Source organism: Capsicum annuum, chromosome 6 (assembly GCF_002878395.1).
Source record: "Capsicum annuum cultivar UCD-10X-F1 chromosome 6, UCD10Xv1.1, whole genome shotgun sequence".
In the NCBI taxonomy this organism is placed as follows: Eukaryota; Viridiplantae; Streptophyta; class Magnoliopsida; order Solanales; family Solanaceae; genus Capsicum; species Capsicum annuum.
In genome coordinates this window covers 189433863-189447461 of record NC_061116.1, presented here as the reverse complement: position 1 = coordinate 189447461, position 13599 = coordinate 189433863, and the positions used below count along the sequence as shown (strand labels likewise).

Sequence of the window (13599 nt, the reverse complement as noted above, 5' to 3'; positions counted from 1 at the left end):
ACAGGAAAGGCAAATCAAACTAGGAAGGTTCTCGCATCGAGCTCAACCGAAAAGCATGCAGGGGTTTCGATTATGAGGGGTTTCGATTATGAGACATCAAATTTGAAAGATTACCTGCTCAATCAACTCAATCACTCCTACGGATATACGTGATACTAATGATATTATAGTGCAGTAATATATAATTTTTTTTATGACATATGTGGCAGTAAATATATAACAGAATGTGTGGGGAAAATATTAAATTACACTGGACTTGCATCATTTTACAACTAATAGAAGGTTCTCTTAAAGTAGATACTCTAGGAACCAAAACAGAAGGGAAAGACTGCCTACCAATGATACATAGACCTTAGATAGAGGGACACTACTAAAAGACTTATACAACAATATTTATGCCTCAATTCCAAACAAGTTGGGATCGGCTATACAAATAAGGTTAAATTAGCAAAATGGGTATAGAATAATGTAGGGCCCGAGGAGAAAATTACTGAGAAAGAACATCAATAAAGAGTTATCGGGTACCTGTACTGACCAAATGTAGCAAGTATAGGTAAAATAGTCGAGAAACGTGCAAGCTCACTCGAAAGGCAGTACTTTAAGAAGAGTTAATGATCAAAAACACACTTAAAGTATATCGGCCTTTTGAGTTTCACATGATCTGAACTATCAGGTGCATGAGTTTCCTATCTGAACAATTTATCAAAACACACTTCAACGATCAATTAAACATTTTTCCTACATGAATGATGGTGACATTTCAGGTAGGAAAAATGAATAATTGATACTTGAGGTGTGTTTCAATAAATAGTTAGTGATAGTTCAGATAGGAAACTCACACCTGATAGTTTTAGACATAAAACTTGAAAAACCGAGACACTTAACATGTCTTTTTTACCCTTCACTCTTAAAAAGAATCTAGTGAGAAGGAACATTAGAGCAAATCTCAATGGACCCATAATCCAACAACTCTTCAATCATTTGTTCAATGTGATCATCTTCAAGTGGCTTGACATATTGTGGTATGCCTTCCAATACATGATCTTCAACTTTCCTAATTACTCCCAAGTTGGCTGGTTTTTCCTCATGATTATGTGTCAATAGTACTGATGGCTTTGGCACCAACATCATTTGTTGCTTCATTTCATAGGCATATACACTTTCTTGAATAGGTGCATTTTTTGCTATTTTTTGTTCTTGTGCTGAAGTTTTGGTCATTTGAAGTGAAGCCATGTAACATTTGTGCAACTTGGCTGTTAATGTAGTTGAGAGAAGCCTAGAGGAAGATGTCTGTGGCATGTTTGGATTGTATGGAAAATTTGTTCTAGCTCTTGGACCACACATTAGCCTTGCTGCTTCATCATAGGCTCTTGCTGCATCTTCTGCTGTCTCAAATGTGCCTAACCAAATTCTTGTCTTCCTGAAAGCCAAACAGAGCCTTTACATGTTAATCTAACTCCAGAAAACTATTAAATCAATGCTATTAAATAAAATTACATATGAGTACCTTTTAAGCAACATGATTGTATAAATATATATTACATCGTCAGTACATATAACTTAAATTCTATTCTAAATGCCGATCGAGTATTACTCTATGCACCGCTAGTCTTAGGATAATTCTTATTTCCAAGATTATAAATTCCACGTTATAAGAAGATTTATTTGTAGATATCCTTGAGCGACTTGATGATGGTATAAAAAAGTTTTACACGTACTAACAACATAAACACCCTTTTTTCATTGGGTCCCTCCAAAATAACTGCAAGTAGCCTACTTTATTCGGGTTCTGGACCGACAATATAAGCAAGCTAACACCGGCAGAGTTACTAACTTGAAATAACAAAATGAAGAATATGACTTACAGTAATGGATGGCGAATTTCAGAGACCCAAGAACCCCAATGTCTTTGTCTAACTCCTCTATATCTTTGTTGTGCTCTAGCCATAATGTTGATAATGTCACAATGTATCTTTTTCTTTTTTGCAAAAAAAGATTTGTTGTAATGTGTGAATGAGATAGAAAAATTGTTTGATGAAGGAGAGAGTGTGATGATATGAGGGGTTTTGATGAAGGAGAGAGTGTGATGATATGAGGGGTTTATGTAGTTGGGATTTATTGGGAAAACATACACAGTTAAATTGCTATTTTTCCCCCTCCAGGCTTTTTTTGTCTGGCAACCAAATTAAGCAAATGGACCCTACAAAGTTTTTTTCTTACATTTGTTTATTTTCATTAGTAGTTACCAGTTGGCTAATTGGAATTGACATGATTGATTAAAAAAGACACTCCGATGTATTAAGCTTTCGATGTGTGGAGGGTTTGAAATGGGGTCGGACTGCAAGGTTCTAATGTATGCAATCTTATTCTTTGTTTCTGTAAGTGACTGATTTCACATCTCGAACATGTGACTTCTAGATCATATGACGTCAACTTTACCAGTTAGGTCGAGGCTCCACCTTCGTTGACATGATTGATTAATGAATTAATATGTGTGTAGCAACAAAACAATTTGGATTTTCAAAAAGTGTGACCAGATTCAGACCCCATGATATAATACTCTTTGTTCCATAAAAATCTCAAATCTTAATTAACCTATCATTGTAAAATAAAATAATTAAAATGTATTAGAGGGAAAATAATTAAGAGACATCATGATCACTTTGCAACTTATGGGACATTATTAGTGAGTCTAAGGTATGGACAAGACACTCAGAATAAAGATCTTAGACCAACATTATTAATTAGACTGAATCATTTAAACCAAATCTTGTATAATATTATGAGGTCAATTATCTATATGGATTATTAATCCTTAAACAGAAGTTTAGTACAAGACCAATATTGTGGGCAAATGATGCATTTATTTTTTTTATGATGGATAAAGTAAGGTAGATTATCATAGACATATAATTATTACAAATGCAATATGGTGGAAGAGATTCCGTTCAGAAAATTAACAAGTGGGGTTAACTATATATTAGACATTCAGTCCAAAATCTTATTTATGATGGCTATCACGCTATATTTTTAATTAGTCATGCAAGTTAGATTTCACTATAATGATTAGTTAAAAGTTTGACTGAAATTAAACTTATTCAATAACATGATCAGTGAAATCATACAATGTGGGAGTCTGGGGAATTAGAATATAGCAGAACTTACCTCTGTGGAGGTTAGAAAGGTTGTTTTCAAAAAACTCTCAAATTAAAGTTATAATAGGATGAGATATTTCAAATTTAGTGTTTAACTCTTCCCATTTACAATCTTGTACAAATTGCTAGTACGATAGTGTTTACTAGTCATAAATATTTGTGAAACTATAAATTATCTGATTATGAATAAACTAAATGTTTGAAGTTAAATTAATTTTGATATACAAGATTTTAAGTTATATACATAATAAATTAAAAAAATTTTTAACATCATCAAGTCATTCAAATAATATCCAACTTTCTAAAACTATAGTACTTAATAATCTTAAAAGTAAGGCATGCATATATCTGACGTTACAGTGAATATAACTTAAAATCAATGGGGACATGGGAGTATATCTAGTTTCCTTGAATGTCTTGTATTCTAGAGCAATTTGCACCCATTGTATAATAGTAATAAGTGGAGTGGTTTGGTGCCCATTGATTTAAATTTTTCTGAATATATCACTGTAAATTGCATAGGTTCAATCTGATTATTTTATGAAAAAGTTTGGTGAATTTGAATGTGGGGGTTACCTCAATGCATGTGGGAAGTATGAGGATTCTTTGTTTGAACTTGTAGACTATTTAAATCCAAAAGCACATTGCTCCCATCATGGGTTCCTAAAAATTGTAAACAAAGTCATATGCAAGGGTGCAAGGAACAAAAAAACAAATAATGTGTAATGCTTCATAGTTTGGAATTCCATGACCTTGTGATTGGGTGCTTGATGACAGATTCACAATTTAAAATTTATGGGTTCAATTATTAAAATTCTTAATATATTGAATTCATTAAATTTTAGATTTATAGATTCATAAATATCTACTATATGTTGTAAATTTCATGAATTTTTACACATAAATTTATTTTCCGTATTAAAAGAATTTGTTAGTACACTACATGTTATGCCCCACTATTTCTAACTAGCCACATACATGTAGGTGTTAGTTTAATGGAGTATTTCTTTTAAATATATGTTTTGGTCCTTGGGACACAACATGCTGTAGTGTTTCTCCCACATGCACTAACTTCCATTTTTATGCTCATTCAAGCCTTGTGACATTAATTTAATTCTTGGATAATTAAACACAAAAGAATTCCACACCAAACATGTAAATGATCCTTTGTGTGATTATGTCCCTAAGATCATTCCTTTGATTAACTCACATCCATTTTCAACTTGAATTTATCCATGACTATATTTATATATGTAGGTCCAAGGAAAAACCTATCCTCTTCACACCCCACTTGTGGGATAAAACTGGACTTGTTATTGTTGTTTGCAATACTGACTTTTCTGAAAACTCCTGAAATATATATTAATGATTAAGTTTTGAACATACAACTTCAAAAAATTTCAAAACTTTGAAACTTCAAAATTTGTATCAGCCTCCATAAAATGATCGACATGTTGCTTCACTCGCGTATCAATGTAAACTTGAATTTGAGGTTAGTTTCTTCAATTAAAAAAAAGTGATTTTCTGAAATAATAATTATTAGTTAAATGATAGAAAGCGAATCCAAATGAATCAACACAAAAGGGTATATCTGAAAGTGGATATTAGTAAATTTGGACTTTTGGTTTGCCCCAGTTAATCAACAAATCCATTATGCTGTTTGCCTAAAGTCCAGCAGAATGACCACCAGAGGATGGGTGGATGGGGTGGAGTGGATCAGTGGTAAGTACTCTCTCATTCTTAATCGAAGGTATCATTTGAGTTTTAGATATGGAGTCACTTTTATTTAAGAGCTCTTTACCTCATAATGAGACTTTTCGGTACAAATTCAAATTAATCAAATTTTAATATAAATATCGAACATCTAATGAAAAATAGAAAAAAAGAAAAGTACTGCAGAAGCAAATTGAGTCAAAACAAAGTTAGTGAATTTAGAATTGGGTCCCGCGTTACTCTATATTCCCAAACGCGTGAAAGAAGGACCCACTATGTTGTACACATAACATGGCAAATGAAAAAAATTATAGTGCTACTTGTTTTTAAATCTGATGAATTCTACGTTTTAAAGTAATTAAATTAAATTCATTGTACTAGGTTGATATTCATTAGAAATTTTATAATTTTTCAACTACACATATTTAGAACTAACCCGTAGCGTGCGGGATAAGGAAAAAGTATCCATAATGGTGTAATTATCGAGTGTCGATATCGAAGATCAACCGGTTAGCTTGACCTCAACTCGTCGTCGAAATTGATAGATAGATGTTATCAGGGAAAAGGTGAGAACCCATAGCTTGAAGTCAGTTAAAAGGCTCATGTCCCGAAGATAGAACAAAAGCACAAAAGGATGGATATGTCAGTTGTATACGAGAACCTGAAAGAGGAATATTAGCTGGCATACGAAATAGTGTTTTCATGTGATTCTTTTTATTGAACACCAGACGTTAGGGCTAGAGTACTGGTGCCTTCACACACCTGTCAGGGTAACTCGGACTTTGAACCAATATAGCAAAAAATCAACGCACTCTTTGATTAGCACATAATTTTCAAAGTAATTCCCCAAAAAAGCCTTTGATTTCGCAATATCTTATGTTTGAAAATTACTTAGTAATCATGTTGTTCTTTAACTGAGGTTTAAATCTTAGGAGATTGTACAAAAGGAAACAAAAAAAGAGAGAAAACTTTTGATGTGACATGGAAAGTTGGGGGTAATAATAATATTAGTCAAGGCCATAACTAACCAATAAAGTGCAAAAAGAGAATTAAACAGCGACTTTGACTCACAAGTGGGAACTGTTATCTCACAGTATTTTTTATTTTTTTTTTGGAGGTTGTATTCAATATCTGCATGAAAGTCCGATTAACTCGACTTCGCCTGGGATAGAATCATTTAGGGTACTGCATAAGTGGATTTTACAAAGTTCTTTCCATCCCCCTTTTCAATCCAAAAACAAAAGGAAAACTTACATGCAAGAATGTTACAGCGATTTTTTCAAAGAAAGAATAGTATACTTGAAGTTATAGTAAATGAAATCAACGCGGTGGATCTAGAGCACAATCTACTAATTCACATGAATACAATAATTTTTGCTCAAATATATACAAGAAATTAATTACATGAAGGTAGAAGAAGTCCTGGCAGCTATTAAGAAATTGTGTCGTGCTTATGTTGAATTTACTACTATTTATAATTAAGTCGAACATTATAAGTGGAACCAATAAAGATAAAGTGAAATTATGTCTTTAAATAGTTACCAAACAAGAATATGTGGCATTCTTTTTAGGACGGATCAAAAAGAAAACGACAACATATAAATTGGGACGGAGAGAGTACCGAATCACTTTTGTTCTTGTCAATCTTTTCTCTCCCCCACATCTAGAAACTCTTAATAATATTATTGTTTATCAAGCAAAGTTTTGGTGGGAATTGGATTTGTAATATTGAACAAGTAGTTTACAGAAAAGAACACTTTAGGCAACATTTGTCATGACGATTACATATCGAGATGCAAACTTGTGACACTACAATTCCCAAAACATGCATAGGAGACTAGAGAATATCAGAAAGAACACCAGTACAAACGTATTTAGAGACATACTCGTTGAGAACTCAAGCATCCAAGCCTGGAGCAAACCCTCGGATGATATCTCTAAATACATTTGTAACTAGAGAATGCATAGAGTATGGACCGGAGCTAAAGCAAGAAGCTGTTGGCAGCAAAACAGAGCTCAAAACATAAAAACAAAGGATCCAACGATCACTTTGGAGGATCATCAAGTTATTGTAACACCCCTTATTTTGTCTAGACATGTCATGGGAGGTAAAAACAGCAGATGGAAAAACAGAAAGGCTTCTTAGGCAAGAGAGAGTCTCAAATGATTGCTTATTTATACATGTGGATAGCGCAATAAATCTTGATATGGATAGGCTTTAGACTGCATGCACCTTTTGACCTTCCAGTCGCGCCCTCGTTACCTCTACATCGGAATCTTTACTCAGATACAACAGTTCGGAGAGGAAGTGAGCTCTCAACCTCCTTTGGTTCAGCATTTCTTTCAGCAACAACTTTAGACATCCCAAACATCTGAAAGCATAACCAGATAACAACAGCTGTTATGAATGAACATAATGCCTTATTTGAAAAAATAAATAAAAAGAAGGAATAATCTGAATTGCTATTTGATTTGGAACTAACCTTCTGGATGGTCTTCTTAAAGCAAGATTTGTGTTCATCCATCGAAGCGTGTATAAACTCATCAATATGATCCTTTACATCCTCCAAAAATGTGGCACTTTCAGACTTCTTTTTTCGGCATGATGATGCAACAACAGGTGATGTTTGCTCAAGCGGGGCCTTCTCGGTTGACATGTTCTGCTTATGTTATAAATAATGAGTAATACCAAGTGGAGTGCAAAATTGTGACATAAGTATTGTTTTGGCGCCGTCCTCTTGCTAAGGCTACGCTCAAAGTATTTTAGTGCATTAATTATGTTCCTCTACCGGGAGAAGGAACAAATTTAGATAAAACTTAGCAAGGTATGTCTTAAAATATCAGCTAGGTTAGGCTATGCTCAAAGTTTTTTAGTGCATTAACTATGTTTCTCATCCGAGAAAAGGAGCAAATCTAGATAAAACCTTAGCAGAGTATGTTTAAAATATTACTCCATCTAGGTTTAGAATGAGGTACAGCAGAATTTCTTGAAAAAAAACAAAAAAAGAAGATAAGTTCCATGAGTACTCCAATTCGAAATAATGTGCAGTCAATGTTATAACTTACTTGTACATGAACAACTTATTCTATCAAGTCAGAGGCATTGGACGGACCAGTTTCTTATGATTCCAATGATAGATGGATGGTCAGGTCGGTAACATATGGATGGAGGACTTCTACAAGGTCCTTCTCGTGCGCTCGACTAGAAAGGTGGTTTTGTAGGCGAACGAAATAAGTTTTTGGAGGCAAGCAGAGTGAGGCAATGAAATATAAATAAGGTAAGCTTTATAGCTCCAGCCTAGTCAAGGGGCTTTGATGCCCTTTGTATATCCCAGATAACGCGCACGGCCCCCCAAACAAAAATGATTATCACACTCCTGATATTGCATTGATAGGATACAAAAAGAAGCACTGGGGAATTGTCCCCATCAGTCTATTTTGGCATTATGAATCCACACCCACTTGATATAGTTAAACACCAGATAGAGTTTGGATGGTGGGTGCAGTGTGGGCAAAGAGAGTCAAGGGAGGTTGAGCGCATTTGGTCCTAACTTCACAAGCCTATGTACAAATCAAACAGCCTAAAGAGACTCAACCTATATAATTTCAAATGTCTTCTGTTTGTCAGTACTTGTGCATCCACAACAAATACCTTATCCCATCTGTCATCACGCTTTGCAGAAGGGCTTCTAGATCTCATGGAATATAAGGCAGCATAAACTTGCCAGAAACTGGACATGTTGTCGCGAGCTATTGGGGAAATAGACCATTACATTCTACGTCTAGAGAAGAGTTGTTTTGGATAACAAGGAAAAGAACGGTAAAATACCAAGTTACGAGTTCCGCTTGAAATATATGGGATTAGTAGTTCAAAATTTCAGAATAAATTTTCTGAAAGAAAGGAAAGGATATGTAAGCAGAGTTTTCTAGAATTGCTAAGCTGCTAAACACAGGACGGCAAATTCAAGCATCAAAGAAAACTTTCTTCAAACACATTACATGCATAAGAATTATCAACATAATGGCACTCAACTGTTAACAGATGAGAGTTATCAACACAAAATCACTCAATTCTAAACACATAAGAGCTGTCAACATAGAATCACTCAATTCTAAACTACAAAAGAACCAATAACAAAAGGCATAATAAATAAACGTATCCTTTAAATTGGCCTCAACTGACATCATGCCCTCCAACTTTGGTGTGCACAAGTAAGCACACAAAATATTATAAAGTTGACTAAGCAGACACACACGTAATACATGAAAAATCACGTTGACTAAGCAGACACACACGTAATACATGAAAAATCACGTGAGATGCATGTGTCCTACGTGCCAAATCCATGAGATTCGCTATGTAAAATATATGTATCTACTTGTGCACAACTACAATTGGTTGGATGATGCCAAAAGGACGTACATATAACACCAACCATACACATATTTTTCTAGCTATACAATTCATCAAATGCGAATAACAAATATAAAGCTGGTCTCAAACTTGCTTAGGTTAACTGGAAGCAATAAACGGAATAATAATGGGAGAAAAGGTAAAAGAAAGAGGATTTTGGTCACCTGAGCTGAAGAAAGTAGAGAGGTCCTGAAATCAGACAACCGGAAAATCAATTTACTACTATGAAACACAAAATAATTACAGATCTTTTGCTAATTTGATGGGTATTTTATAATTTTTTATTTTATTTTAATTGACTTATTTTTATATTTATTTTTAATTTATTATATACTTGAAAATTGCTCAAAGATATTATAAATTATAATAAGTAATAATTTAAATTATTTGAAGACACATGAAAAATTGTTGGCTTAAAATTCTTTTAGTGCAACACAAATTGGAATATATTATTTGAAAATTTTGTAAAAAGTAATATAAATTATTTATTAAAATAATTATCAGATAAAAAAATGTATAAAAAAATATTTTGACTATTCAAATTCTATCAATGTCATATAAATTGGATAAAGATAGTAACATATATTACTTGAAAAATTACGGAGAAAATCGTATAAATTATAATAATTAACATCCAAAATTATATAATTTAATTGACTTTCTCAAATATTCTATTACTGACACACAAATTGAAACAAAAAGAGCAACATATAATATTTGAAAATTACGTAAAAGTACTATAAATCAATAATTAATAACTTGAAATATTTAAAAATTATACAAAAAATTTAATTGACTTTTCAAATTTTATTTGTGGCACAAAATTGGGATAAAAAAGGTAACATAAATTAGGCGTGTATTGGCGTCGAGTCCAATATCTAGTATTGGAATAAGAATAAGACATACGTAGTAGAACTCGGAACCAAAATGAGCCACGAAATAAAAAAAAGTGACCAAAATAGGCCACCTGTTTAAAAAGTTACCAAAATAGGCTAAACGTAATAATTTATTACGTTTTTCACTTTTTTGTTAACGATCAACTAACTGAGTTGACTTTTATAAAAACGTAAGAATTTCTTACGGTTACACATTTATTTGTAAGACGTAAGAAATTCTTACGTTGTATCAGAAAAACACGTAAAACATAAGAATTTCTTACATTTTACACGATGGTCGAGGAAAATAAATGCAGTGAGTTGTCAAATCAATTAAAAGTCACTTTTCAAAAAAAATGTCCTTCAACGTAATAAATACTTACGTTCTTCACTTTTTTATAAAACTTAAGGTGGTCCCCCACAATTTCCTTTTTCACTAATGTCTCAAATTAGTAATAAATGCAAGTTTAGAAAATCGTGCAAAAACATAATAAAACCTTACATTGTACACTTTTTAATGACAAAACATAAGTTTTAATTACGTGTTACACTTTTAGAACTTTACCCTCCATCATTTTCAATTACCGTCCAGATCTAGTCCCCCCGCCCCCAACTATCTCTTTTCTCTTTGTTCAACGAAGAACAACAACCCCCCACTTTCCGACGACCCCACCTTGTTCTTTCCGTAGAAATTTTTTGGCGACCCCCTCACTCTTACTTTCTTGACAATATCAAGTTAAGTATGTTTCTTATAATTTAATTTGAAATTTTATTTAAACTTATACTGATGTTTAGAGACATGTATGTAAATTTTAATGGCGGCTATTATGGTGAACTAAAAGATTATAATATGTAATCAAGAAAACTAAGATCTTACTCCATCTGTTCGATTAATTTAAGTAACTATGTAAAAGGATACTAATTTTCGACCATTTTGCATATGCACTTTTACTGGTTGTGACAAAATTTCAGAAGTATTTACAAGATATCCTGAAAATGACTACATATTAATAAGTTGTTACCTCATCACATTTGTAGAGAAAATTAATTAAGATCTAAGATAAACTATACTGACAAAGTTAATATGTTTACACTAATTTGAATTGTTGTTTTAATTTGTATGGTAGATTTTGTCAAATTGAAAAAAAAAAAAAAAACCATAAAACTCTATATTTTTTGTTATCATTCTGAAAATTGATCTTTTGTTAATTACTTTAATCGGTGAATAATATCACTTCGCAATGTAATGAAATCGTCGTGATATAAACTTTTTATTGTCTGGTGAATTTTAAGTTCTATATAGTATATACTGATGATAACAAAAACATTTACATCATTATTTAGAAGCATTAAATTTCTAAGCATTAAATAATTTGTACATAGTATTTTAGAAGCATGAAATTTCAAAGTTGATAAAAGCTTTTTCAGCATGTAATGTTTTAGTTTTCAACTCTGTTAGCATCGACTTGACTTAGATATAGAAAAGGAAGTTGACAATTATTAAAAATTCGAAGCTTAGATTTTAAAGACTCAACTTTTAGTGTCGGAATGAGATAAGATTGTTAGCAATTTAATCAGGTTGTTATTCATAAAGATTTCCTAATTTGAGAAATGAGATTATTTAATTTTCCTTTGTATGTTGATCACCTAATCTGTTTATACCTACCGTTTTATTTATCTTTGTTTTCAATCCAAATCAAAAAATCAAAATAAAGATGCTTCTCCATTTTCCCTTCTTCTTAATGTTGTGTGTAACGTTTTGTTTTTTTATTATATCTTTTTTTGCTTTTATAATTTTTCTCCCAATTTTGATATGAGAGACTTGAGCCGGAGATCTTTAGAAAATACCCCATATTTTTAACTGCCTTATGTTTGCTGAAAATTAATTTGACAATCTCTCAATATCAACTCTTGTATAATAATAATTTTCAAATTAGATGTTCAATAACAACAACAACAATAAAAAGATAGGACAAGTTTGTAGTTTTAATGAGTACATGTTAGGCTCGTAATAAACTAGTAAAACATTGGGCATTTAAGTGAAAGCAAACATGAACTTAATTATGAGTGCAGGTTGTTAATTAAAATGGAACGTGTCGTGCATTCTGGTCCTGGTAAACCTACACTACTTAGACTACAGAGTCATTATCGATTGAAGTTGCTGTGGGAAGAAGAAATACCATACGATTTGTGCATCAGGCCTATCAGGATCGAGATGGTTTGCTCTTTATTACCTCGCACCCACCGCATCATTACATTGAAGAATACTTATCCAGTGCGGGATTATATGATGTTGTAAGAGTAGGAAGAATGCAGTATGATCGACATCTTTTTATGACCATGGTTGAGAGATGGAGTCCGAAAAGTCATTGCTTTCACCTACCTTTCGGTAAGGCAACAATCACACTTCAGGATGTACAAGTCCTGTTTGATTTGCGTGTTGATGGTCACCCAATTTATCTAGCGAATATTTTCGGTAGGGGTCGTTCATGGCATGCTATGCTAGAGGCACTCACGGGATATGTTAGGCCCATTAATGGCAAAAGTTTTGTGAGTTTGACGAGTCTAATCGATTTCATTAAAGATGAGTTAGAAATCAAACCTATTGGAGACCATACTCCAGTTGCCAAGGCGGAGAAGATTGTCTGATTATACATGCTGGTGATTCTTGGGGGTATCTTATTCCCAAACTCTTCGGGCATCTTTATTAGGCTATATTTTCTTGCATTCCTAGACCTCATTGGCTCTGTTTGTAGCTATAGTTGGGGCAGTGCAGTATTGGTCTACTTATACAGGTCTCTGTGTTACGTGTCATATAAAGGTGCACGTGTTCTATACGGATATCTACCACTTATTTAGGTAATTAAATGACTTACGTTATAATAGTGTTCAAATGTAATATGTGTATGATTTGTTAACTAATTTATTTTTTCACTTTAAGGTATGGTGTTGGGAGAGGATATTGCCTCTACAGCCAGGACTATATGAGCTGAAAGATGATAACGCAGCACTTCCATATGCCATGATATGGACAAGGGGCGTTGAAAGAAATACCGAGTCACATCACACTCTAATCTCTATTAGAGATCAGATAGATCACATAACGAAGGTGCAGGTAAGTCTTACTAACTCATGCTAAATGTGAGATGTTAGTAGATTAATGTACTAGAAGGCCTTTAGTATAATTATGTTTTCTATTATTAGTTATTATGATTCACTCAAGTGGGACCGCAAAATAAGTAATAAAGTGGGTGTTGTGATATAAATGATAGTGATGTTTGTATGCTAGTAAGAATAGTAAATTTATATAAGAATATTTGAAGTTGTTAATTATTGTGATTGCTTGTTACTTTTATTGTAATTTTCAAGTATATAAATTAATTATTGTAATGTTCAAAAACTTTTAATATAATGGTTAAATCTTCTGGATGCATGATGCATA

At 32.8% G+C, this 13599-nt stretch overlaps 2 protein-coding genes across 2 annotated transcripts; both read right to left on the bottom strand.

The window, feature by feature from the left end:
- Window positions 1-227: 227 nt before the first annotated feature.
- On the bottom strand, window positions 228-2107 carry LOC107874849 (ethylene-responsive transcription factor ERF003). Its single transcript, XM_016721568.2, has 2 exons — window positions 1866-2107; window positions 228-1420 (listed from the first exon to the last, which is right to left on the bottom strand). The coding sequence occupies exons 1-2, from the start codon at window positions 1946-1948 to the stop codon at window positions 919-921; spliced, it is 585 nt and encodes a 194-aa protein (XP_016577054.1). The 5' UTR covers window positions 1949-2107; the 3' UTR covers window positions 228-918.
- A 4759-nt stretch (window positions 2108-6866) lies between these two features.
- Window positions 6867-9695, bottom strand: LOC107872828. Its single transcript, XM_016719450.2, has 3 exons — window positions 9447-9695; window positions 7352-7528; window positions 6867-7240 (listed from the first exon to the last, which is right to left on the bottom strand). The coding sequence occupies exons 2-3, from the start codon at window positions 7523-7525 to the stop codon at window positions 7148-7150; spliced, it is 267 nt and encodes an 88-aa protein (XP_016574936.1). The 5' UTR covers window positions 7526-7528; window positions 9447-9695; the 3' UTR covers window positions 6867-7147.
- Window positions 9696-13599: the final 3904 nt, after the last annotated feature.

Bases quoted from the DNA above. Each gene is read 5' to 3' on its own strand.
- LOC107874849 (XM_016721568.2), bottom strand. From the start codon at position 1,948: ATGGCTAGAGCACAACAAAGATATAGAGGAGTTAGACAAAGACATTGG. The intron at 1,421-1,865 runs GTAAGTCATATT...TTTGGCTTTCAG, and splicing joins GAAATTCGCCATCCATTACT to GAAGACAAGAATTTGGTTAG.
- LOC107872828 (XM_016719450.2), bottom strand. From the start codon at position 7,525: ATGTCAACCGAGAAGGCCCCGCTTGAGCAAACATCACCTGTTGTTGCA. The intron at 7,241-7,351 runs GTTAGTTCCAAA...TTATGCTTTCAG, and splicing joins TTAAGAAGACCATCCAGAAG to ATGTTTGGGATGTCTAAAGT.